This window comes from Tenrec ecaudatus, chromosome 1 (assembly GCF_050624435.1).
Source record: "Tenrec ecaudatus isolate mTenEca1 chromosome 1, mTenEca1.hap1, whole genome shotgun sequence".
Classification (NCBI taxonomy): Eukaryota; Metazoa; Chordata; class Mammalia; order Afrosoricida; family Tenrecidae; genus Tenrec; species Tenrec ecaudatus.
In genome coordinates this window covers 221,632,413-221,656,418 of record NC_134530.1, presented here as the reverse complement: position 1 = coordinate 221,656,418, position 24,006 = coordinate 221,632,413, and the positions used below count along the sequence as shown (strand labels likewise).

At 50.0% G+C, this 24,006-nt stretch overlaps 1 protein-coding gene and 1 non-coding gene across 5 annotated transcripts in view; one reads left to right on the top strand and one right to left on the bottom strand.

Moving 5' to 3' along the window:
• The first annotated feature begins 4,288 nt into the window (after positions 1-4,288).
• LOC142438180 (U6 spliceosomal RNA) lies at positions 4,289-4,395 on the top strand. Its single transcript, XR_012782607.1, has one exon. It is a non-coding gene; the product is annotated as a U6 spliceosomal RNA (small nuclear RNA).
• Positions 4,396-17,739: 13,344 nt separating this feature from the next.
• The window catches only part of ATP2B4 (ATPase plasma membrane Ca2+ transporting 4), a 111,904-nt gene continuing 105,637 nt past the window's right edge, over positions 17,740-24,006 (bottom strand). For 3 of the 4 annotated variants that reach the window (XM_075529133.1, XM_075529118.1, XM_075529125.1), the window contains one exon: positions 17,740-20,665. In XM_075529133.1, coding sequence (XP_075385248.1) covers positions 20,351-20,665 — 315 coding nt within the window. In that variant the 3' untranslated portion in view covers positions 17,740-20,350. The remainder of the gene's footprint in view (positions 20,666-24,006) is intronic. The other variant, XM_075529131.1, reaches the window with a different exon arrangement.

The window sequence follows — 24,006 nt, the reverse complement described above, 5'->3', positions numbered from 1 at the left end:
TCTCAATACGATAACAGAAAGCACATCTTGGTCCCGGGTTGGCCCGGCGGTTCTGTGGTCTGCTTGTGAAAGTGATGAAAAATGGGCTTCAGGATGGCGCTCTGGCTTTCTCAGAGGCATGGAAATCTGTTGAAGCCTCCAGGTGTCAGGAGCACTGGACAGTGGGTGTTTTTCAAGAGACAAATGCAGATGTGTTTTACAACCTTGTGAACCTGGGGGTGGAAGATGCAGGTAGTGGAGGTGGAGCTCGGAGGCTTTTTAAAGAGATGCTTCACAGGTGACTCTGAAGAAATGGTCTGCGCTTCACATCTTGAAAATCTGTGCTCTGGTGTTACCCTAGGAATGGAGGTGGTGCTGGGCTCCCAGGGACCCCGGGGGCTTTTCCTTACACCCCATCCCCTGAAGGCCACCCTCAACGACGCCTGCTTGATGGGTCTCTTTTTCGTCTCAAAGGGCCTTCAGAGAAAGCCAACGCCAGGCCTGCTTATTAGGCACCTGCGTCAGAGGCTGTGTGGTTCACTGTGTGTGTCTGCTGCTCCGAGGGCACAGGACGCCAAAGATTGTTCCTGGTTTTTGTTCTCAACCCCCCCCTCTCCTCTTTCATCACCATCGGGGACATGATCTTTGCCTCTTGGTGGAGCCCACAGAGAAGGGCCCCCATAAACCATTGTGAGGGTGTGCACAGGAGCCTCGGATTCAACCTTCTACACCAAAAATGGAGACTGGGGGGTAGCCAGCCTCCCACAACTCATTACAGGCTCGGTAGGTGCAGTCGTACGGTTAAGATATATAAAGATTATATTAAAGTCATAGAGAAATAGAGATGAGAGAGAGAGAGAGAGTAAAATAATGAAGAAGTCAGACATGTTTCATGGCAGCATGCTCACCTCAGCTCCTCTTGGTGATACACGTGGAGGTGGGGGACGAGTGAGCAGGAGAGAGAGAAAGCGGGGTTTATTTCTAACCAAAGCTTCTATATCTCTGGGTGCGTGCAAGCCCTCTGATTACAGATCAGAGTCCACGTCATAGGAAGAGGTTGCAACACAGGCAACACAAGCAGGAGGAGGGGGATGACCTAGGGGTGTGCACGCGACAGTAAAGGGAGGGAATGGGGGTACCTATGTGGTGAGATGGGCGGACTCTAGACTCACTCTAGTAGCCTAACCTGAGTCATCCTTGAGTGGTCCTGGGCTTGCCTTCGGGCTCTCCTTCAAGGGAACAATATCGGAAGGGAGTGGGCCCTACTTAGGGTGAGTCAGACTAGACAGTTTGGTTGCTCTAGAGGGCTGATACCCTTAAGAGAATAACCTCTGACCTACCTTCGCCGACCTCCTAGTGTACAGTCATTTACCATGCGTAGCAAGCAGCGTCTTGGGTTTGGCATATGTTTGGGGGAGATAACTTGGGAGAAATCTTTCTGTTTCCCACAGGAGGCCACACCTCATCACCACGCCTCACTCTGATCTCTCCCCAGTGACATCATGTCCTGGTCTCAGCAGCCCCTGCCTGGTGCCTCCCCCCCACCCCCAAACCACAGATTGTCCCTGGTGGTTTTCCCAGGGAAACCATCCAAGCAGCCTTACCCCACAGGAAGCTGAGAAGGCTTGGAGGTGGCCGGAGAGGAGCTGGAATCTGGATCCTGGTTGACGTCTTTGGGTTGGATATAAGTAAGAAGCAGGCTCCTCGTGGGGAAGGTGCCGATGTACTGGGGTTAGAATGGTGCACAGGGAGTGCCTTCTCGTCTTCCGCCTTTCCGCCCCAAGGCCTCGGCTCAGTGATGAGTGGCTGCTGAAGCAGGGCCCCAGAGGGCGGGTCAGGGGAATGGCAATAGAACCAGACCCCAGAACCACAGTCTTCCCATTTAGGAAGCCCGACTGTTACTTAAAGACAACAGCAACTTAAAAGAAAAAGAATCTCCCCTGCGTGTGATCATGACCTTGTCGAGAAGATGGAAGTGAAGAGTAGCAATCCATCCGAGTTTATACCCTAAACTACTGCCTGGCTGATCGGGGGCAGGTCATCACCTCTTGTTGGATATTTCCTTGAAGGTAAAATAGCGATAATGATAGTACTCACCTAATTCTGTTGTAAGAACTAATTGGGTTACCAAGGAGACACGCTTGGCTCGGGGCTGGGAATACGCAAGAGTTCGTTCAATAGGAAGCCCCTTATATGTGATGTTCGTGTGGCTATGTGTCTAGAGAAGGACTAGAGAGTCGAATCTACTCAGAGGCACCTTGGAAGAAAGGCCTGGTGATCTAATTTCGAAAAATCAGTCACTGAAAACAGAGTAGTTATGCTCTGACACACATGAGGCTACCGTCAGTGTGCATCATTCTGTGGCAAGTGGTTTGGGGAGCTTGTTATTACATTATGATGACGTCATCTCATTTCTTTGTCTTCAATGGACTTCCTCTTTCTCCCCTGCTTTGCTTTGCTTCCCCTCTTAGGCTCATCCTAGGAGCCTGCGTGGGGTAGTTGGTTAAGCACTGGGCCGCTAGCCAGAAGGTCAGTGATTCAAACCCACCCCCTACTGGGAAGGAGAAAGATTTACTGCCCCCAAAATCCGATGAAATGGTGCTGTTCTCCCCATAGGGTTGTTATCAGTTGGGGTCGACTCGATCGCAGTGGATTTATTTTTTAAATCATTTTACTGGGGGTTTGTACAATTCTTATCATAATCCATACATCCATCTATTGTGTCAAGCACATTTGTATATTTGTTGCCATCATCATTCTCAAAACATTTGCTTTCTACTTGTTCCCTTAATATCAGCTCCTCAGTTTTCCCCTCCATTCCCATTCCCCCCTCCCTCATGAACCCTTCATAATTCATAAATTATTATTACTTTGTCATATATTACATTGTCCGACATCTCCCTTCACCCACTTTTCTGTTGTCCATCCCTCAGGGAGGAGGTCACATGTAGATCCTTGTAATTGATTCCCCTTTCTACCCCACCCTCCTTCCACCCTCCAGGCATTGCCACTCTCATCAATGGTCCTAAAGGGGTCATCTGTCCTGGATTCCCTGTGTTTTCAGTTGCTATCTGTACCAATGTACATCCTCTGGTCTAGCCAGATTTGTAAGGTAGAATTGGGATCATGATAGTGGCGGGGAGGGGAGAGGAATCATTTAAAAACGAGAGGAAATTTGTATATTTCATTGTTGCTACTCTGCACCTGACTGGCTCATCTCCTCCGTGTAACCCCTCAGTAAGGGGGTGTTCAGTTGCCTACAGATGGCCTTTGGGTCTCCACTCTGCACTCACCCTCATTTACAATGATATGATTTTTTGTTCTTTGATGGCTGATACCTGATCCCTTTGACACCTCGTGGTCACCCAGGCTGGTGTGATTCTTCCATGTGGGCTTTGTTGCTTCTGATCTAGATGGCCGTTTGTTTACCTTCAAGCCTTTAAGACCCCAGACGCTATATCTTTTGATAGCTGTGTACCATCAGCTTTCTTCACCACATTTGCTTATGCACACATTTGTCTTCAGTGATCATATCAGGAAGGTGGGCACCCACTGATATGGTTTTTTGTTCTTTGATGTCTGATACCTGGTCCCTTCTACAACTTGTGGTCACACAGGCTGGTGTGCTTCTTCCACATCTTCCAGAGGCTATATCTTTTGATAGCTGGGCACCACCAGCTTTCTTCACCACAGTTGCTTATGCACACAGTTGTCTTCAGCAATTGTGTCAGGAAGGTGTGCATCATGGAATGCCAATTTAATAGAACAAAGTGTTCTTGCATTGAGTAAGTACTTGAGTGGAGGTCCAATGTCCATCTGCTGCCTTAATACTAAACCTATAAATAAATGCACATAGATCTAGTTCCCCACCATCCTATATAAGTATATTTACATATGTACATGCCTGTATTTAGGCCTCTATAATACCCTTTGTCTCCTAGTTCTTTTCTCTATTTCCTTTTACTTTCCTCATGTCCCACTATCATGCTCAGCCTTCATTCGGGTTTCAGTAATTTCTCTCGGTTACATTGCCCTTATCAGGCCTCTCACACCCTCCTTGCCACTAATTTTGGATCACTTGTTGCTCCCTTGTCCCTGGGTTAGTCAACACCACCTCCTTACCTCTGTCTGCCCCTCTCCCATATTCCCGTGGAACCATCGGTCCCATTGTTTTCTCCTCCAGACTATTCATCCAGCCTATCTTATCTAGATAGATCTGTGGAGATAATAATATGCACCAAAAAACAAGGCATAGCAAGACAGGCAACGAATGAGAACACAGCGATGACAACAAAAAATAAAACCAATGGTGCTCGCTTCGGCAGCACATCGACTAAAATTGGAACGATACAGGGAAGATCAGCATGGCCCCTGTGCAAGGATGACACACAAATTTGTGAGGCATTCCATATTTTTATAACCGAGAGGCATTACAGAAACCCAAATGAAGGCTGAATGGTAGTGGCACCAGAGGAAAGCAAAAGGAAATAGAGGAGAGAAGGAGGAGGCAAAGGGCATACATAGAGGCCTAAATACAGGTATGTACATATTTAAATGTAATCGTGAGGCTGTCGAAGGACAGGGAAGTGTTCCTTCTATCGTACATGAGGTCATTATAAGCCAGAGCTGCCTCTACAACAGCTCACAACAACATCCAGTGAAAAATAACATCAAGGAAGGATGGACTCATCAGCTCCAACAGCAATACAAGACGAACCGGGCAACATTTGGCCCAAAACACAGCCCAAGGAGCAGACAAGGGCAGGAAAGGAGGACACATAGGGATACATTTGAATGAAGCGGACTGGAAGTACCATGGACCGACAGAAAAGTGCTGTCACATGGAGGGGATTGTAGCTAATGTGGGGGAACTCAGTGTGTGCATCCTACTGAACCCAAAACGAATTTACTCTGTCAACCTAACGACCAAGAAAATGTCACCAGTAAGCAAACAAGATAATTACAGAAAAGAGAAAAACAGACGAGAACCGCTACAAAAAGGACATCGTGGTTGCCTCCAGTTCTGGGCAGTTGGGAGTACAGCTGCTGTCAACCTTCGGGGAAGAGAAAGGGAACTGGAGGCAGCACTGTTCTTCACAGACGCACAGGGTCACCTGAGCTGGAGCATCTGTGGGAAACTATTTAGGCCAAGTAAAAGGGTGATAAGATGAGCTGCAACACAGACTTCTTTTTTAAATGAAGATGCTGATCCTGATGGCTGTTTGTGAATTCCACAAATGCACTGTGTTAAAGTGCATACAGTAAAGATGTTCTAGCCGATTACACGAGGTCATTACGAGCCAGAGCTGCCTCTACACAATCTCATAACAACATCCAGTGAAAAATGGAAGCTCAGCTTGTCTCCCTTTTATTCGGCCTAACTCGTTTGACAGCTGCTTTATTCTCAACAGCAATATGAGCCCAATCAGGCAACATTTGGCCAAAAGCATAGCCCAAGGAGCAGACAAGGGCAGGAAAGGAGGACACATACAATAATGGGTTCATGAGGTCATTGCATCGAAGAGGGTTGCTTGTGCAGCATAAATGCTCCTCTTCCTGTTCTGATTGTGATCATCTTGTCAGTGGAGTAACGCAAAGCACTCGGGAAAGTCTGTGACTGCCCCACCCCGCCCCCACCGAGTGTGTGTTCCAGGGTACAAAGATAGAAGCTCTATTCTGATCACAAGTGGGATTCCATTACGACAGCCTGCACTTCTAGCCAACTCTCTGCTGGTGTTGCCTGAGAAGAAAACTTCTCTTCTTCGAACAGAGTTGGTGAACTTGGCTCCTCTAGGCCAGGACATGGCAAGAGCCCTGGTGGCAGGGCGGTTACTGTAGGCTGCCAATCTCAAGTCAGTTAGAAACCACCAGCCACTCTGCCCGAGAAAGATGAGGCTTTCTACTCTGGTAGGGAGGTACAGCCTCAAAAACTCACAGGGGCAGTTCTGCCCTGTCCTGTAGGCCGCTGCAAGTCCAGATCAACTCGAGGGCAGTGAGTTTGGGGTTTGGTTGCTCCAGTGCATGGACCCTTGGTAAGGGTAACAATGCTTTAAGTAAGTAGGTGAGTGGCTACAGTATGAAGACGCTGAAACTACTAAATAAGGAGGTTCTAGAACCCCCCCTCTCCCCTCCACCATGGGAAGGACAGGCCGAAGTCTGGTGCATTCCCTCTTTGCTGAAAGGGCATGTCCATCAGCCCCCAGGAGAGCAGGCGTATTTAAAACTTGTCCCTGAGACTGAGACTGCTGCAGTGTTCACGGAAGTTTAAAAGCTCCGGAGAAAGGGTCCCCAGTGCAGCCCTGGTCTACCCCCTGAGCCCCGGTGTGGACTCCCAAAGCGAATCAGCAGGCTTTGGGCTGCATGGCCGAAAAGCCCTACCAAGTGCCCTTTCTTCTGGGGGTCACGCGGGGCCGCAGACAGATGGATGTGCTGACAGAGGGATGTGCGGAGCCTCAGGCCTGCACCTGGCGACAAGCCGCAGCCCCAGGGCTAGGTGCTCGCTGGCGCCGCCACCCTGTGCACCCTGCCAGAGCAGCTGGTTAGAGGAGCCACAGGGCGCCCAGTGTAGCTGGCTGGCAGCAAGTGAGGGGCAGTCCACAGGGAAGGGGGTTCATTCAGTCCTCCTCCATCTGGGAGAGACCCCAGAAAGTGAGACCGAAGCGCCTCCAGGAAAACACAGCCCCCCCTGCCCATTTGGGGTTCCCGACAGCACCCTTCCTCCCTCCCCAGTGCCACAGAAAGGCACAGCAATCTCACGGCTCCTATGAAGGGAGTCTGCCTACATTTGTGTCCTCTTCCCATGAGCCTTAGCTGAGGAGTAGGCCAAAAGGAGACGCTTCGAAATGGTAATGGCTTGATTAAGGGACGGATCGATAGATGCTTCGTCTGAAGGCTCTGCCACCACAGAGAAGCTGGACTCCTAGCTGGAGGCCAACACCTCGGCCCAGCTTCTCCCTGGGAGGTGGTTTTCCGCTCAAGGGGCACCGCATACTGAACCGGACTCTGTGAAACTGGAAGCTGACCCGAGTTCCCGATTCTGTTCGGCCGCCTTTGCGTCGCTCCTGTGGACGTCGGTCCACCCCCACTGGCCCGTCTGAACCTCTTTTTCCACAAAGAACAGCCTCAGAAACTGTTACCTGACAAGTACGAACTTGATGATCTTTACAGAACCTTGTAAAGGAATAAAAATGATAAGTGAAATATACTTCCTGTAAGCACACCGGGTGATTTTTCAAGGTCCGAGACTTGACTGGAGCCGTGGTGGCTTCGTGGCTTATGAGTTGGGCTGTGATCCCCCAGGACCACCAGCCCCTCAGAAGGAGAAAGCGATACACCGAAAGTTACAGTCTCAGAAACTCACAGGGGCCGTTCTACCTTGTCCTAGAGGGTCGCTCTGAGTCAGGAGCAACTCCGGTGACTTTGAGTTCAATACTTGACTTGTTTAAGATGAAAGTACAAAGGTAATTTCACCATTGAAAATAAGGGGTATCAGATAAGATTCAATTTTAGTCAAATAGGTCTCTCTTCAGCAACATTATTGTAAACAGGCTTGTGAAGAGCCAGAATCATATGAGACCAATATTTGAGCTGGCTAATTATCTTTATTTATTTTTAAAAAAACGTTTTATTTTGTAATTTGAATAGACGTTTCTAGAGGAAATTGGTTTTCCATTCACCAATGCGTACGTATTCTGCTCCTGCTGTTGACTACAGTCCCCACAGTGTGCTCTCATTCTTCCTCTGCCTCCCTGCCTTTCCCTTCTTCACCCATTCTTTTGGCCCATCCCTGCCTTTTTAGTGTTTAGCTCTGGGCAAATGCTGACCTTCTGATCTCTCATGATTGTTGTAAGGAATAGTAACTCCCTCGTGTTATTCTTCTCATTTGGCTGAAAGTTGAGCGCCAAGTCGAGATCAGTCCCAGGCTTGAATGGTCATCGTGGGTGGGGTGGGGGTCGTTGAGGGAGTGTTCCACTCTATAAGACCAGTTAATATGGTTGTATGTTATGATTTCTTATGATGTGGTGACACAATGGTCTTGGATTCCATCACTCTTTGAGCCAAAGGCAGAGACTAGGTTGATTCAAGAAATTCTAAGCTTATTTCTGCAAGCACGTGACCGTGGGTTTGCTAACTGCCAACTGCTTCAAAGATTCAGTGAAAATCAAATAAGTTATATACCCTAAACTATGTGGCAAGTTCGAGGGAAAGGGTAACAGGCTTGTTACCATGAACAGAGGACGTGGGCAATGGGACACAGGAGGCATGGTTCACAGCGACGGGGCCATTTTTGGCCCGTCACTCTCCGAGGTCTCAAAGGCTTAGCTTGCTCAGATGGTCTGGTTTACTCATACTTGCTGAATTGGAACATCCTGACTGATTAAGTTTAAAAGGAATTTCTATTAGGTATCTTGGGTGAGACATACCTTGGTCCTTGGCTTCACACAAGAAAGAATTCATGATGAAGTCCAGTTTGCGATCCAAGTGGGTTTTTATCAAGGATCAAAGCTGTTTCTGGCGTTACAGTAAACGGAAGACAAGCCAGAGAGACAGACCTTGGAGGAGCAGCTGGAAGCGAGAGAGTTGGTCTCCAAGTTCCAGCCTCTTTAGGGTCTTCCACTGGGAGGCTTGGTCAACGGCACTGGTCGACCTCATTGGCTGCATTAAGCCCATCTGGTGTAGATTGGTGCCCGTCCAGGTGTACCGCCCACCTGGGTGTATGCCTTCCTGGCTCTAGAGCAGGAATTTGCGCATGCCCTTTAGCCTTTATGGCTGGCTGGGCTCCCTGATTCTCTGCAGCAACCTCCTGTAGGGGGGCCTTGGCTGGAGAGGGACAACCTCTGGCTTCTGCCTCTAGCTACCTAACATTTCTACTGCAAGCGGGGAGGAGGGCTGTTACATTCTGGGTTTCCGAAAAGGAAATCTTAACAGACTGTAGATTCCAAGCTGTGTTACACATCCAGTTCTTAATTAACAGTGGGTTAGCTCCTTTACCTCCTCTCTCATCAGCGTCGTCTGTGTTTCTCTCCCACTGCACCGAGGACATTTCTGCCATCTCCTTCAAAGTAGTCAGCCATGGCAGCTGGGCATCCTCTCGCTTTTCTGGTTTCAGGCTCATGGAGGATGAGGGTTGGAGCCCATTTGTCTTTTGGATCAGTTGTTTCTAATTTTCTTTCCTCTGGGAGAGACCAGAGTTTCTGAACTGGATAAATACCTTTGAAGTAGATAACTTATCCACTGCACATCTGGTGAAGAATTTTTAATATGTATTCTTCCTTCTCATCATTTCCCAGAAAGTGAGGGAGATGTCAATTTGTCAAACTAAAACCTTTTAGGATGTAATCACCTCCTGTCTTTTGCCAACACCCATCCCAACCATGCCGCAGAATGAAATAACCGATCTTTCAGCCATGGGTTCCAAGAACCTGAGGTATGTTCTTTGTCAGAAGAAGAAATCCCTTATTCAGAAATGACATTCGATTTTATGAGATGCACGTGTCTGGTGTAATTAAGCTCCAGGCTTGGAGTTTTCGCCCTTGTGACAATGTATCAAAAGCTTTCTTTAAATTGTGACCAGGACTGCTCGTCCATTCTCACTCTGGTCCTCCATGAATATTTGAGGACAGGGTGCTGGGACACTCCGTGCACAGCCGATCTGGGCCAAGGCCAGTTGACTGACAGGCACCACGTCATCGAAATGTATCCGCAACGACTTCCCAGGGCCAGGAGGAGGGCTGCCTGGTGGCATGCCGTTTCGTGGCTGTTAACTAAGAGTTTTGAGTCCCAGGCCCCTAGGAAGTCAGGAAGGTCTGAACGTCTCGGGCAGACTGCAGCCTTGGAGGACAGTGCCTGGGAAGCACGGCTCCGTTTTACAGCACACGGAGCCGTCTGCAATGGGAGCGCATGGGGCGTCAAACGGCTTTTTTGTTTCTCTTTTTTGGCTGGTCGGGGAAACGGGGCCGCTGCAGGCCGTTTGAGCTATTGCCTCTTGGACCTCCAAGGACATGAAAGAAGCCAGCTTGAAGGAGACAAGGTTTATGCTAGCACTTTATGCTTCTTCAAATGGCGGAGGGGGGCTGGCAGCGGGTTGCAGGCCCTTTGGAAGTAGGTATGAGCACTCTGGACTCTCCCCCCAGAGAAACCACTTCCACCCCAACAAGTCTGTACACACTCCGAGTTCCCCAGCAGTTTGAAGCAGATCCAGGTACCTCTTCCCAGACTACAAATTTGGTAGACTTCTGTGTGTGTGTGTGTGTGTGTGTGTGTGTGTGTGTGTGTGTGTGTGTGTGTGTGGTGACAAACATTCTGTAAACTGGAGGGGGGAAAGTGGGCATTTTGAGAGGCCAGTCGGAATGTGAGTTTATTTGGAAGAAGCCTGTTGGCATCAAATGATTTTTAGGTCCAAATTGATTGTGCGGGAAAGAAGAAATCCAAACAAAAAAAATCACACAAAACCAAAATTTAACTAACAGAAAGCTCTAAACCCCCATCCTTGTCAAGCGTCCCCTGCAGCAAACTGTGCCATTTTGTTGCCTGTCCCCACAGCAGTGGATTCAGACAGTATCTGTCCTTTTGAGATGGACTTACTTCAGCCAGCGTAATGTTTCCCAGATCCCTCCATGTCATGAGGTATCATCTCTGTTGGTTTTTTTCCTTTTTTAGGGATGCATAGTATTCCACTGTATGTACCAAAATTGTTTTTTATCCATTCTTCTACTGATGGGCATGTAGGCTGTTTCCAACTACTTGTGAACTGTGATGCAGGGAGCATGGGAGAGCATTTGTCTGTTCGTGATCTGTCTCATTTTCTTTGGAGTATATGCCCAATTGTATATTGTACATTGCTGGGTCATAGGATATTTTTATTGCCATCTGTTTTAGGAATAGTCATATTGCTTTCCAAGGTGGCTGTACGTATTCTACAAGCCAACCAGCAATGGATAAGAGTTCCAATCTCCCCACACTCCCTCCAGCATTTTTTTTTAATTGGGCTATGGTTATAGTGTTAGATGTTGGCTCTGGTTGTTTTTACTTGAATTTCCCACCATGTTCTCTAAGTATGTATCTTGAAGGTCACTTTGGTGGAGGCGCCTTATGTCAGCTGGAATCAAATTGTCAAGGGAAGGGGAGGGGATGCTGACCACTTAGGGACTACCATGCAAAGTTATGACAAGGTTCCGCTCAGATAGGTAGACATTGCTATCATAAGGATGAGGGATACTGATATAGTTAAAGTTTATTGTGCCAACCTGGCTGATAAACACAAGTGGGGTTAATTGAAGGGCGTAGAGGTAAATGGCTCAGTGAGCCTCGTCTTTCTAGTTCTCGGGTCTCTTGCTTTGTGATGGTCGGACCAGGGTGCATCTGCCTTAGCCAGTTCCCTGCTTCAGTTGGCAAGGCTCACTTCCTGCAAGACATCCCTGAGGAGAAGCCACATGGACCTACCCCGATGCAGCCCTGGGTGCTGGAGCAGCTGTGTGGAGACCCCTGCCAGCGCAGAGATGTTTACACATTCACGGATTCAGCTTTCCTCCTGCATTCGGCGTCATTGCGTGTATTTTGTGAGATGGAGGAGGACTTTGTGGATTGGTGTTGGACATATATGGGTTAATGTTGGACTTGTGAGCTTGGGCAGCACTGGGTTAGGATGTTTGATGTGCACTTAACCTTTATATAAACTCTCTTTTATACATGAGTTTCTGTGGATTTGTTTCTCTAAAGTACCCAGACTAACACAGATACAGATGGGAAAGTCAAGTCAGGCGGGGAGACAGGGAGCAAACATGTCTGGGAGAAGACAAGTGCATAACTGTTGGTAGAAAAAGGGGGAGGACCAACTTCCAAGTTGGGGTGGGGTAATGACTAGTGATCCTTATAAGGACCCTAGCGGGGAGAATGCCTGGTAATATGAGCCTAAGAAGCCACGTTGGCCAGAGTTTCTGTACACATCCTGGGGACCAGACTAGGCCATCGAATCCTGGATCCTGAATCTGCCCACTTCTGCACATCCATCGTCTTGTGTCTCATGGGGGCCCTGCAGGGCTTTCACCCCACCCCTTCTCCCTCCCCACAGTGCAGGCCCATCTCAAGTTCATTTCCCTGGCGCAGCAAACCATGCCTTCCGCCCACACTAGAGACCAGCCTGTTGTTTCCGATTGAGGGGACAGCCTTCTCCACAGCACCCGCAGCCTCCTCCAGCCCTCAGCTCTCCCTTGAGCCCAAGCTCGAGGACCTCAGCCCCGACCCCCCTTTCTCAAGGAAGTTCCCCTCACTCGGTCTAGCTCCCTATGGTGAGCTGTCCCAGCACTTCCTCGCTCCGATCAGCTGATCAAGAATCTAATCTCGTCCACTTAGCTGTAAACTTGCTGAAGGCCATGTCTCCCTTTGGTCCCCCTTCGTGTCATCGAGAGTGCCTGTGGCTGGTCGAGTGAACACAACCATGGGTGGCCCCTGAAGAACCCCTTCATGCCAGGTGATACAGAGCCACAGCCCCTGGCACCAGGCTTCCTGCCACTTCTGCAAGACTGCAGGCAGCTTCCTAGTACGTCTTTGTGCCTCAGTTTCTCCATCTGTACAATAACGACTTCATCGGAGTTCAAGGAACACTTGGTGGCAGTGAGTGAGGTGCTGGGCTGCTAAACACAAGGTCAGCAATTCGAGCCCAGCAGCTTCTCCGAGGAAGAAAGATGAGACTTTCTACACACGCAGAGTTACAGCCTCAGAACCCCACAGGGGCCAGTTCTACCCTGCCGTGGAAGGTGGAGATGGGTCAGGACCAACACAAAGGCAGTGAGTTTGGATAGGGGTGCGAGATTTGCTGAGTAGCACAAATGATTGAGCACTCGACAACTAGTTGGAAGGTTGGTAGTTCAAACCCACTGGGAGCACCTTGAGAGAAGAAAACCTGGCAATTGACTTTCAAAAGGTCATCGCTTTGAAAGCCCTCTGGGCCGTCTACTGCAGCTGCACCCGGGCATTGGGGATCGGTTTGACGGCACCTTAATGGCATAGAGCTGTTAGAAGCAGCAATGAATATATGTACGTCACATATGCACCGAGCACACATATGCATAATCACTATATTATCCACTTCCTTTCCGACTCTAACCGTGTTAAAGGTTCTTTCCCCCACCCTTTTATCTACCTATCTATCTATCTATCTATCTATCTATCTATCTATCTATCTATCTATCTATCTCAGTCATTTTGGAGCTCATACAACTCACAATCCATACATACATCAATTGTGTAAAGCACACTTATACATTCATTGTCCTCATCATTCTCAACATTCGCCTTCTGCTTGGGTTCCTGGAATCAGCTCATTTTCCTTTTTCCCTTCCCCCTCCCTCCCCGCTCCCCCCTTCCTCATGAACCCTTAATAATTTATAAATTATTATTTTATCTTATCTTACACTGCCTGGCATCTCTCTTCACCCACCTTCCTGTTGCCCATCCCCCAGAGAGGAGGTTTTATGTAGATCCTTGTGATCGGTTCCCCCTTTCTACCCCCCCTTCCCTCCCACTCTCCCTGCTGGTCCTGAGGGGTTCATTTGTCCTGGATTCCCTCTGGTCCAACCAGGTTTGCAAGGCAGAATTAGGATCACGATAATTGGGAGGGGAGGAAACGTTCAAGAACTAGAGGAAGGTTTTGAGTTCCATTATTGCTACACTGAACCCTGAGTGACTTATCCCCTCCCCACTGCCCCTCTGCAAGGGATGTCCAGTTGTCTACAGAGGGGCATTGGGTCCCCAACATGCGCTCCTCTCATTCACGATGATATGATTTCCGCCCCCCCCCCCCCCCGCCTTTGGTGCTTGAAACCTGGTCCCCTTGGCCCTTCATGATCACACATGTTGGTGTGCTGCTTCCATGTGGGCTTGGTTGCTTCTGGGCTAGATGGCCGCTTGTTTACTTTCAAGCCTTTAAGTCCCCAGATGCGCTATCTCTCGATAGCTGGGCACCATCAGCCTTCTGTTAAAGAAGGTTCTTAGAGACAGGTCTCCATATTCATTGTTATGTTCAGTCACTTAAGTTCTGAACCTGAACCTTGGGGCAATTTGGATTTGTGACACAACTGCAGGTTCATACCTTCAACATGTGCAATGTATGTCATTGTTTAACAATGGGGGCAGGGGGATTCACTTATACTTTTCTTTCTATTGGATCTTCATTGATTTCCTTCCCAGAATTAGCAATCATCTGTGATTTCTGCATTTACAGATCACAGCGAGGTCAATAATGCTCATATGACAACTCAAAAATGAGTCCCAACACAGCAAAGATCCCCTAGGCCAGGCCTGAGAGTAACAGACCCCACCGAGTGACTAGTCCCTTATTGGTGGCATGATGCATGGACAGGTAACTTGCTCTGGAAGGAGTCTCTCAGGGGCGGGGTTCCCCACAATCCAGACTCAATTCACATCTCTGCTGGTTCCCCCTGCATCCTGTGGTTCAAAGCTGGCCATTCTCAAAGACCACTTCAATACTTTTTGCGAAACCCTCCTACCGATATTCCCCCTTCTCGACCCTCAATCCAACTTTTTGTAGGGGTGCATCTTTCTTTCAACAAGATTGTGACTAGGAGTCCTGATGGACTCACGGGTGGCTCATCACGAGGCCAGCAGTTCCAACTCACCAGCCGCTCCTCAGGCGAAAGATGAAGTTCTACCCTGCCCTACAGGGTCTCAATGAGTTGGAACTGACTCAATGGCAGTGAGCTGAGCTTATAAATTCCTCGAGACTGACAATATTATGGTAGCTTTTCTTGAGAAAACATTCTTTTTCTATAAAATTGAACTTTTTCTTTTCTTTGTGGGTGAGTTGAACTTTTTGTCACTAGAAATGGAAATTTTCCAAGACTGACCAAATGCATGTATATGTCAACGCCCAAGTGAGGAAGTGACTCACTTACAGAGCCACCTCCTCCTGCAGTGAAGGTGCTCAGGAGCAGGAGGTGTCGATGGGATCAGGTATCGGCATCAAAGACCCAGATCAAAAAATCAAATCATTGTGAAGGAGGGGAAGTGTGGCGTGGAGACCCAAAGCCTGTCAGTAGGCAACTGGACATCCCCTTACAGAAGGGTTGAGAGGGGGAGATGAGCCAGTCAGGGTGCAGTATAGCACTGTTGAAACACAAAAATTTCCTCTCGTTCTTTAATGCTTCCTCCCCGCCTCACTATCGTGACCCCAGTTCTACCTTACAAATCCAGCATGTACATGGGGTCAGAAAAGACCTGGAAACACAGGGAATCCAGGACAGATGATCCCTTCAGGACCAGTGGTGAGAGTAACGATACCAGGAGGGTGGAGGGAAGGTGGGGGGAGAAAGGGGGAACTGATCACAATGATCTACACATAACCCCCTCTCAGGGGGACGGACAACAGAAAAGTGGGTGAAGGGAAACATCAGTCAGTGTAAGACATGAAAAAATAATAATTTATAACTTATCAAGGGTCATGAGGGAGGGGGAAAAAACGAGAAGCTGATACCAAGGTTCACGTAGACAGAAAATGTTTTGAGAATGATGAGGGCAATACATGTACAAATGTGCTTGACACAATGGATGGATGTATGGATTGTGATAAGAGTTGTACAAGCCCCCAATAAAATGATTTAAAAAAACAACAACGACCAAAGTCAACCACACCTTCATTGTCAAAGTCCAAGAAGAAAGGGCCCTGGTGCAGAGGGAGGTGGGGGGGGGGGATGTGTTCAAGACAGATGGTAGAGAAAAGTAGTTAGTGTAAGGGGAACAAGTTTTTCCAAAGGCGTGTCATTTATTTAAAAGATAAGGGGGGAGGGGGAGGAGAGGGGAGGGAGGGAAGAAAGGACTGCCAGCTCCGGAATCCATCCCTCTGTCAAGCTCTCCAGCTCGACAGCACCTCCTCGGTGGCTCTATCCCAGGCACACACAGACCAGCGCGTGTACTACCGGAATGAACCGGCATCCAGGGCTGAGGGTCGGCGCAGGGAAACTGGGGTGCGGGAACGTGCCAGGGGGCCTAGGACCAGCTGAGTTCAGCTGGGGCAGCCCCCTTCTCGGCATGACCCAGGCATGGAGACACACGGACGGCCGCACGGTTACAAGTGGGCATGGGTTTTTATTCTCAGTGCAACGGCAGTGTAGGTTTCTGTTCATCAACAAAAAGCTTTATTGGTTTCCCCCAAAACGATCCCTTGTATTCTTCCACAATCACTCTGGCTATCCTTCCTGACTCTGGAGCAAACACGTCCGTGTTGTAGAGCCATTCCCCTCCCCCGAAGAACCACATAAATATACATGCAAAACATTGTACACAGAGCTTCAGTAATATCGGAATGCAAATACAGAGTGGGTGCACTGTTAGGCTGGATTGCAAAGAGCAGCCCACGAAGGGTTGGTTACACACTGCGTTGATTCCGTCATCTGGTTGTTGACGTCATGCAGACCACAAGAGGCAAATCTTTTGTTGTGTTTTCTTTGTTTTTGTACAAAAATACCAGTGCTTACTCTACTAGTTACTGGGGTAAAAAAGGAAGAAAGAAAGAAAGAAACCCCAAATTCCTATCTACGTGCTGATTTGAAAAGACCTTAGCTACACTTCTTGGCACATATATATGGCATATTCACATATGGCATATATACACATGGGGGAGAAAGCATGAACCACCGGTCAATTTCACCCTGGGGAGAGCCGCCCGCACCCCTCTCCTGGTCCCGAGGGAAGGGGACAGCCGGCCTGACCGCAGGGGGAGCAAAAATTAAAAGCGAGAGAAATGGCACCACGCTGCATGGAAGGGTGTCTGGTCTCTTCTCAGAAGAAGAGCTGGGAGGACGTAGGACCTTAGCTGGCATTTGGAAATGCCCATCCTGCCATTGCAGGGGGGTGGTCCTGAGACATGAGACGTGGTGGTGGTCGTGGTGTGGTGCTCTGGTGGTCCCATGGACTGCTGCGAGTGGGAGGCCAGGGAAGCAGGCAAGGAAGGAAGGGGCGCAGTGAGAGGTCTCTGGGGATATGTGAGCTTGTCACGATCCTCTGGGGTTTCGGCAGAGAGGTGAGCACTCAGCGCCAAAGACACCCCCTCGCTTCTCTGCAGCTCCGGGGGAGAAGAAACCCCCAACCTTAGAGAATCACCTGTGCCCAGAGGTGCATCTCTAGGTGACCTCTTCTGTAGGGATGGGAGGGCACAGGACACCCGGGGGGAAGGATTTAGCCCCAGGACTGTCACCTGGGGCCTTCTTTTTCCCACACAGAGCTCTATCCCCGATCTACTATATTGTGCACAGCCTTTCGAGGGGAGGGGATGGTCACTGATCCCATCCTGGTGCCAAGACTCACGGATGGAGAACTCCCCGAGGAACGAGAAGTGAAGGAGCCAGTCAAGGAAATGCAAACCGCATCACGAGTTTTCCTGACAGACCGTGATGACTGATCCCAGCAGTGCTTCACGCTACACAGCCCTAGTGTGACCGCAGGACCCCGCTCCTCACCACTGGGCACACCAGGGCCCTGGACACCCACTTCCTGCTTCTCGCTGGAAGTCTGCCCTCCCGCCTCTGCCAGCAGGCTATCAGTCCCCCGCGCCCCGGGCTTGCCAAGAGAGTGCCAGGACGCTGCGGAGCCTTCTCTCCATTGGGCCCTTTTCAAATCCAAAGCACCATTTTGGGGGGAAAGCTTTATTAACTTTTGCCATATTGACTCTTTGCCCGTTGGATCATGGAAACTGAATAGAAAAACTTATATATATATAAAAAACATATGCACATAAACACTTGAAACTTATTCAATTTCATATCAACAAAGTTTATATTAAAAAAGTCTAGAACCCAACATGTTTGTTTGTTTCCCCCCCCCTAAGTATAAAGATGGCTGTTTGGAGAAAGAACGTACTGTGTATTGGCTTTGAGACCAACTACAAATGTACCAAGTCACCCGTCATGTCAGACAGCTGGTTGTGCGCGCCCTGCCGCAGGGTCACACGATGGCACTTCATTTTAAATCCCTTAAACAAAATACATATGGCTGACTCAAAAATATCAGTTTCTGATCTAACGAAAACTAGATATATATATATTTTTTGCATAATGTTTCTATCCCCCCCTCCTCCTATAGGAACTAGAACACACACACACACATGCACACAAAACAAAATGAGTAACAAAACCGTTGACTTAGAAAAAAAAAAAAGTCGGCCCAAACCCTCAGGAGTAACCTGTCAGGCACCATGAGGGTCTTTTGGGAGCAGGAATGGTAAAAGAGCCTCCAGAGCTTGTAATTGGCTTATTTTAAAAACGGATCTGAGGTAATAGAAGACTCAAAGGAACGAAATCTTCCCGTGCACTCAATAAACATGTCAGTGATCACCTAATGTCTGGAGGGAGCTTCCTCTGCCCCGGGGTTTCTCAGGACAGGAGAGCCACTGCAGCAGGGGCTGGTCGCAAACCCAAGACCACCGGTCCCCCCAGTGCCTGCGGTGGTGAGCTGTGTAGTGGTGGGCGTGTGTAGGGAGTATTAATTAGCTGTGCTCGCCCCCCGCCCCCAACCCCGCCTGGGATCCAGAAGGAGAGACTGGAGGGGGCAGGTCCAGGCACCTTTTTTCACTGATGGAAATGGGGCAGTACACAAGAGCTAGTCCCCTCTTTCTAGAAAGAGGGGAGTTTCCTTGAGCTACTGGGCGCTGGGAATTGGCCCACATGCACTAACCCCTCTACCCCACGGAGGGTGAGTCAACAGGAGCAGGGGCCACAGAGGAGCAAAGAGAAACATGGCTGCACATGGTCCCTCTCAGAAGCACTTGCAGAAGAGACTCCTCTAGCAAAAGCCCTCAACTTCCAGAGGCAGCCGGGTGCTCCCGGCAGTGTTCCAAGGGAAAAGACACAGGGCCGGGCTGGGCAGTGGTGTGTGGCTAGGGGAGGGCTTAAGTGGGAGATGGGAGAGGGAGGAGAGGAGAAGGGATGGAGAGCTTTTCTGTGCTCCTTTAAGTCCACAGAATGTCACTGGAGGCCTGCCTATTTGGTATACAATATTTTCAAAATCGGGAAGGTTTGAGAAAGGCCGGCATCTTCTCGGAGGCCAGGCAAGTTTTTAGGACCCAGCGAGGGGCAGAATAAGAAAACCACAGAGCACGATAAAGGTGGTGCCCCAGCACCTGGGCTCAACGTTTATGGTCCCTGCCTGCGGGTTTTCCCAGACCCTGCTAGGATGGTCCCCTGCCAGGCTTCCCTGGGCTCAACTCACTCAACACTCAGATCGTGCCCTGAGGGGCTTTGGTTTATAGCCGGCAGTAAGCGGTCACATCAAGACAGGCCCGCCAGAGTCTGCTTTCATGGTCAGCCTGGTCCAAGATCTGCCAGCTGCTGGTCCTTGGTATTTAAGTCCAGAGAAGAGCAAGTGCATACCCACAACCATTCTTGGGCCAACACTTTAGAATCAGGGGTAGCTTGGGCCTGGGGGGTGGCACACGACACACCACACAGACACACGCAAGCTTCACGGTCAAGGCTGCTCTCTCTGGCACTTCAAAAGTCACCCACCCCTGACAGATTAGATAGATGGCAGGTTAGATAGAGAGGGCAACCTGGCAGCTGCAGGGAAACATTCTCGCAGACTCCTGGACGGCTTCAAAGGACCAGTCTGCCGTTAGGACGGAACTGAGGGTTCCACTGGAGCCAAGCCAGGAAACTTGTCAAAATGTATGGAATTCGCCCCGGCCCTCTCTCTGCTTTTTAATGTCTCTCTCTCTCTCTCTCTCTCTCTCTCTCTCACACACACACACACACACACACACACACACACACACACACACACACAAGCACACACTCATGCACAAAACGGTAGAGGGGGGAAAGACGGGGTGACACAAAATCCAAAGGGCCTCGGAGAGGTGTGACCAGACAGGCCCCCAAAAGAGCGAGGGGGCTTTCGGTATGCACTTTTACAATGGGAGGAATTGTTTAAAATGCAATCGCTCTGCAGGCTGATTTTGTACATCCCACCCCCTGCTTCAGTGTATTTCATTGGTAGAGATTTGTGTCTCTTTGAACCTGCGACTTGGCTTGCAAGTGGCAGGCTCCAGAAGTCAGGAGAGGGCAAAATGCACGAGCACGCTGCGGGGAGGATTTGGGTCAGAGCGACGTCAGGAGGAGTGTCGTCCTGTCTTGAGATAACAACGGTCACGCTGAGGATAGCCCCTCCCATCACCTGCCTGGGGGTCCCACTACAAAACCTGACTCAAGTTCAATGGAATCCTTGTCGGTCTCAGCTTTTCCCTCTCCATGGTCAGGTGGGGTTCAGACATACACAGGAGCAGCTGACCCATCGTTACCGTATCGACAGGATAGATGGAAAAGGAGACAGAGGAAGCAGGGACGGGAGTCAGAGCTTGGGAAGTTCACACGGATGTTTCCAGGCTGTGGACAGGGCTGCCGGAGCGGGCGGCGGTGACCTGTCGCTGGCTGTAGTCCACCGCGTTGTTGTTACTGTTGGCGTATGGGGTGACCTCGTCCTCCATGGGGAACACCTTCGTCTCAGACTGGAAGCCCTTTTCAGGAACATCTTCATCTTGCTCATCCAGGGTAGGTGTCTGCGGCCCCTCCTCGTCTATGGAGAATATGGGTTGGTTCATGAAGTTGTGGATGGAGTTCTGGTGGGCGGCGGTCATGAAGTTCTCGTGGAAGGAACTATGGAATGCTTTGACCACCTTGATCTACACCACGGAGAGGAAAAGGAGGGGGAGAAGACAAGGAGGTGAGCCTCAGCCAGCGGAACCAGGAGCAGGCGGTCTTGTGTAGAGAAACCGAACCTCAGTCACCGAACACAACTGCCCCACAAGCCAAATCACACACGTGTGGGGATCGTGGAGCACAAGATGCAACGTCACACGGCTCATGGCTCAAGCATCGGGGGTGGGGTGGTGGTGGCGGTGAGGTGGGGTAGTGACGGCGGACAACCAGGATGGTTCGCAAGCTGCGTTTGAGAAGGAAGGAAAAAACGAGAGGCAGACAGAAAGAAAGCCCAAAGCAAAGTTAGCATCCCCCAAACAAGTCACGCTTCAAATCAGACAGGAAACAGACAGCTCTGTTTGTTCTTGCGGGCGGCCAGCATCACAAGGGCCAAACACCAGAGATGTGGCCCATGCGGAGGCCACGCGCTTTGTGAGCGGAGAACGGGAAAATCACACACTGCCGTTGAGCCATGGGTTGGAAACCCCCCAAGAGCCGCCAGAGGTCCACCTGTATGTCCTGCACTGTGGGGGTGGGGGGGTGAGTGACCATGAACATCGTGCAGCAAAGCAGGCAGATTCATCTCCATTGCATTGGTGGCATGCAGGAAACGAACACGTTGCAATTGAACAAACCACTCTTTTGGTCAAGAGACATGCATAGACTGCCATCCCACAACCTCTTTCATGTCCCTCCTTCCTGGCACCCCCTCCCACCTCCTCCACCCCCTCCCGCCCCCTTCCCCTATAAGGCAAAACTCCATGACTTCAGTCCCTCCTGGAAGATGTCGATGAGATACAGTTACCCAACGTCATCTTCCTCCTGACCACCAGCCAGATCGAATGCACCCCACATAGTAACTGTTGCACCCCATGCAGCTTTCTCCAGTGTGAAGGGCGCGGGGAGTGTGAACTTATGTGCAGAGGGAAAGGACGGGGCTGGGAGAGACACCACCTGATCCAGGAGAGGTGGCCAGGGAGGGGGAAAGAGCACACAATGCAGGCTGACTGGGTAAAGGTCATTCTGAGTGTCCAAGTCTGTGATATCTACTGCCTGAGAAGGAAGCGGTTCAATCCATTCTGAATCGGGAGGAAGCTACTGGCAACAAACGAGTCACGCGAACAGCCTTTGTTTAGTGCCAAGTCCCAGTAGCTCTCTTGCCAGCTTCGCTTTCTAAGCTGGAGGCCTCTCTAAGGTCTGGCCTAGAACCTGGGTCACCCAATGGGACAAGGATCCCTGAGGGCTTGGCGAGGGAGGTCAGGGGAAAGGAGAGCTGCAGGGGGGACACTATGGTTGGGAGATGGCCATCTTACTCTTGTCCAAAAATTCTTCTCTCCAAAAAGAGAGTACTGCGGGAGGAATTGTTGAGGGAGGGGTGATGGAATATGGGTAGTGCACTTCTTTGGTTCCTTTGCTATTTCGAGTCAAAACTATATTCCTGGAGAAGAGGCAAGGATATGATGACGTGCAACAAAATCGATTAGCCTGTCAGTCCCGGCGCTTCCTACTGATCACCCGGCTTTTCCTGGCCACACTCCCTTTGTTTCAGATGTTGGAGAGCTCAGATGAATGCAGGCTCCATCTGGTCTTCAGGAGGTTCCCAAGTTTTAATAGATCGAGAGCGCCTCTTGGAGCAAGGCAACTTGCTTTGCTAAATGGGTCCAAACCCAATGCCTGCTCCCCCGGCCCTGATACAGATACTCTGGCCAGCAGACAGATTGAAAGCCACACCACAAACTGCGGGAGTGAACATGGCCCACGCTTTTCCTTGGTTTGGGGATCCCAAAACTGCTTGTGTGTTAGGGGACCAGGTGCTTTTAAACTATCAGTCTATCATCTTCAAAGCCATTGATAGATTTCTTGCTTAAAACAATTTTTTAAAGGAATTCAATCTGTCTTGCGAGCAAGCGCACGTGAAGCCCACGATTGAAAACAGATTTGTAAAACAGGGGTTGGAGTGGGGGTGTGGGGCCCCGACTGCTGGCTTTTGCTCTCTCCGGCTGGGGTGACCCACAGCACCGTGACAGGTGAGCAACGAGGGGGGTGCAGACCGAGCATTGGGGATGAGCGGAGGGCAAAAACAGGGAAGACGCCTTTTTGTGGGCGTTGGGGGTTGGGAGGGAGCAGGAACCATGACCCGGGCAGGTTCTAGGAGCTCTGGAATCTCCAGGGAATCCAATCAGCTGTCAGCAAAGTGCAAGGGAAGAGGAAGAGGAGCCTGAGAGCTAGGGTGGGCGCCTGACCTGCTGGGAGGAGAGAAGGGCGTGGGGCAGCCGAGGACTCTCCTCAACCCCATCACTGGCCTCCAGGAATGTACGAAAGAACACACTGAAGGATGGACAGTGGTATGACTGATCCCACCCCAGGAGGGGGCATCTCCCCTCCTGTGCACGGTGCCTGTGTGTGTGTGTGTGTGTGTGTGTGTGTAGGGGTGGTGGTGAGATGGATAAGGCTGGTGAAGCAGAAGCTGGTACATCTTCTGGCACTCTCCTCTGAGCCCACCAGTCCTTCTGCCCCTGGTTATCTTCTCCCAAGACATCAGTGAGGGTGGGCAGCAGGGAACTATCCTTCTGTGACCCCCGGCTGTGAGGTGGCCGTGGCTAATTGAGGACAGCTCTTTGAGTCAGGAGCTCCGGCCAGGTTGAGATGTAATTCAGCGACGAGGGCTCAGTGGCTGGGCAGATGGAGACTCTCCTCCGATGGTGTGCCGCTGCCTTCTGCCTCGTTTTCAGGAACCAGGGAAGGAAGATCCGATCGACTTCTCTAAAGAGGGAAGTCCTAGCTCTCTAGCTGCTGAAAGCTGCGTAACTAACTGAGTTCATTTGATGATCTGGGGAAGGGTTTTTAAAAATGCCTATAGATATGTGCATAGAAATAAATACAAGGGGGCTGGGGAGGGGGGTTAAAAAAGCATGTAAATAAGCTGGCATTCAAAAAGAAGAAGCTGAGGAAACAAACATCCCAGAAGTTACCCCGTCCACCGCTGCTAAGTAAGAAAGCACAGCAGAAGGAAGGGCAGGTGTGGCCTGTCCTCCCTGCCTGATTGCGAACTTTTGAGAGTTTGGGGCACATCCTCCTGGACCAGGGGACTGTTGCCTTCAGCTTAGTCTCCAAATATTCCCTTTGCAACAGAGGGGACGGTCAGAAAGGGCAGGAGCTAGAAAGGGGACGGCCCAATGAGAAGGGGGAGAAAAAAAAAAGAAAAGCAGGGTGGAGTATGGAAGGACTAGAGCTAGAACCACTTGGATGTATGCAGCATCGACGCTCGTCCTTTCTTGTCTGCCTGTGAGCCGAGGGAAAACGGTCTCCAGTGAACCGTCCTGCC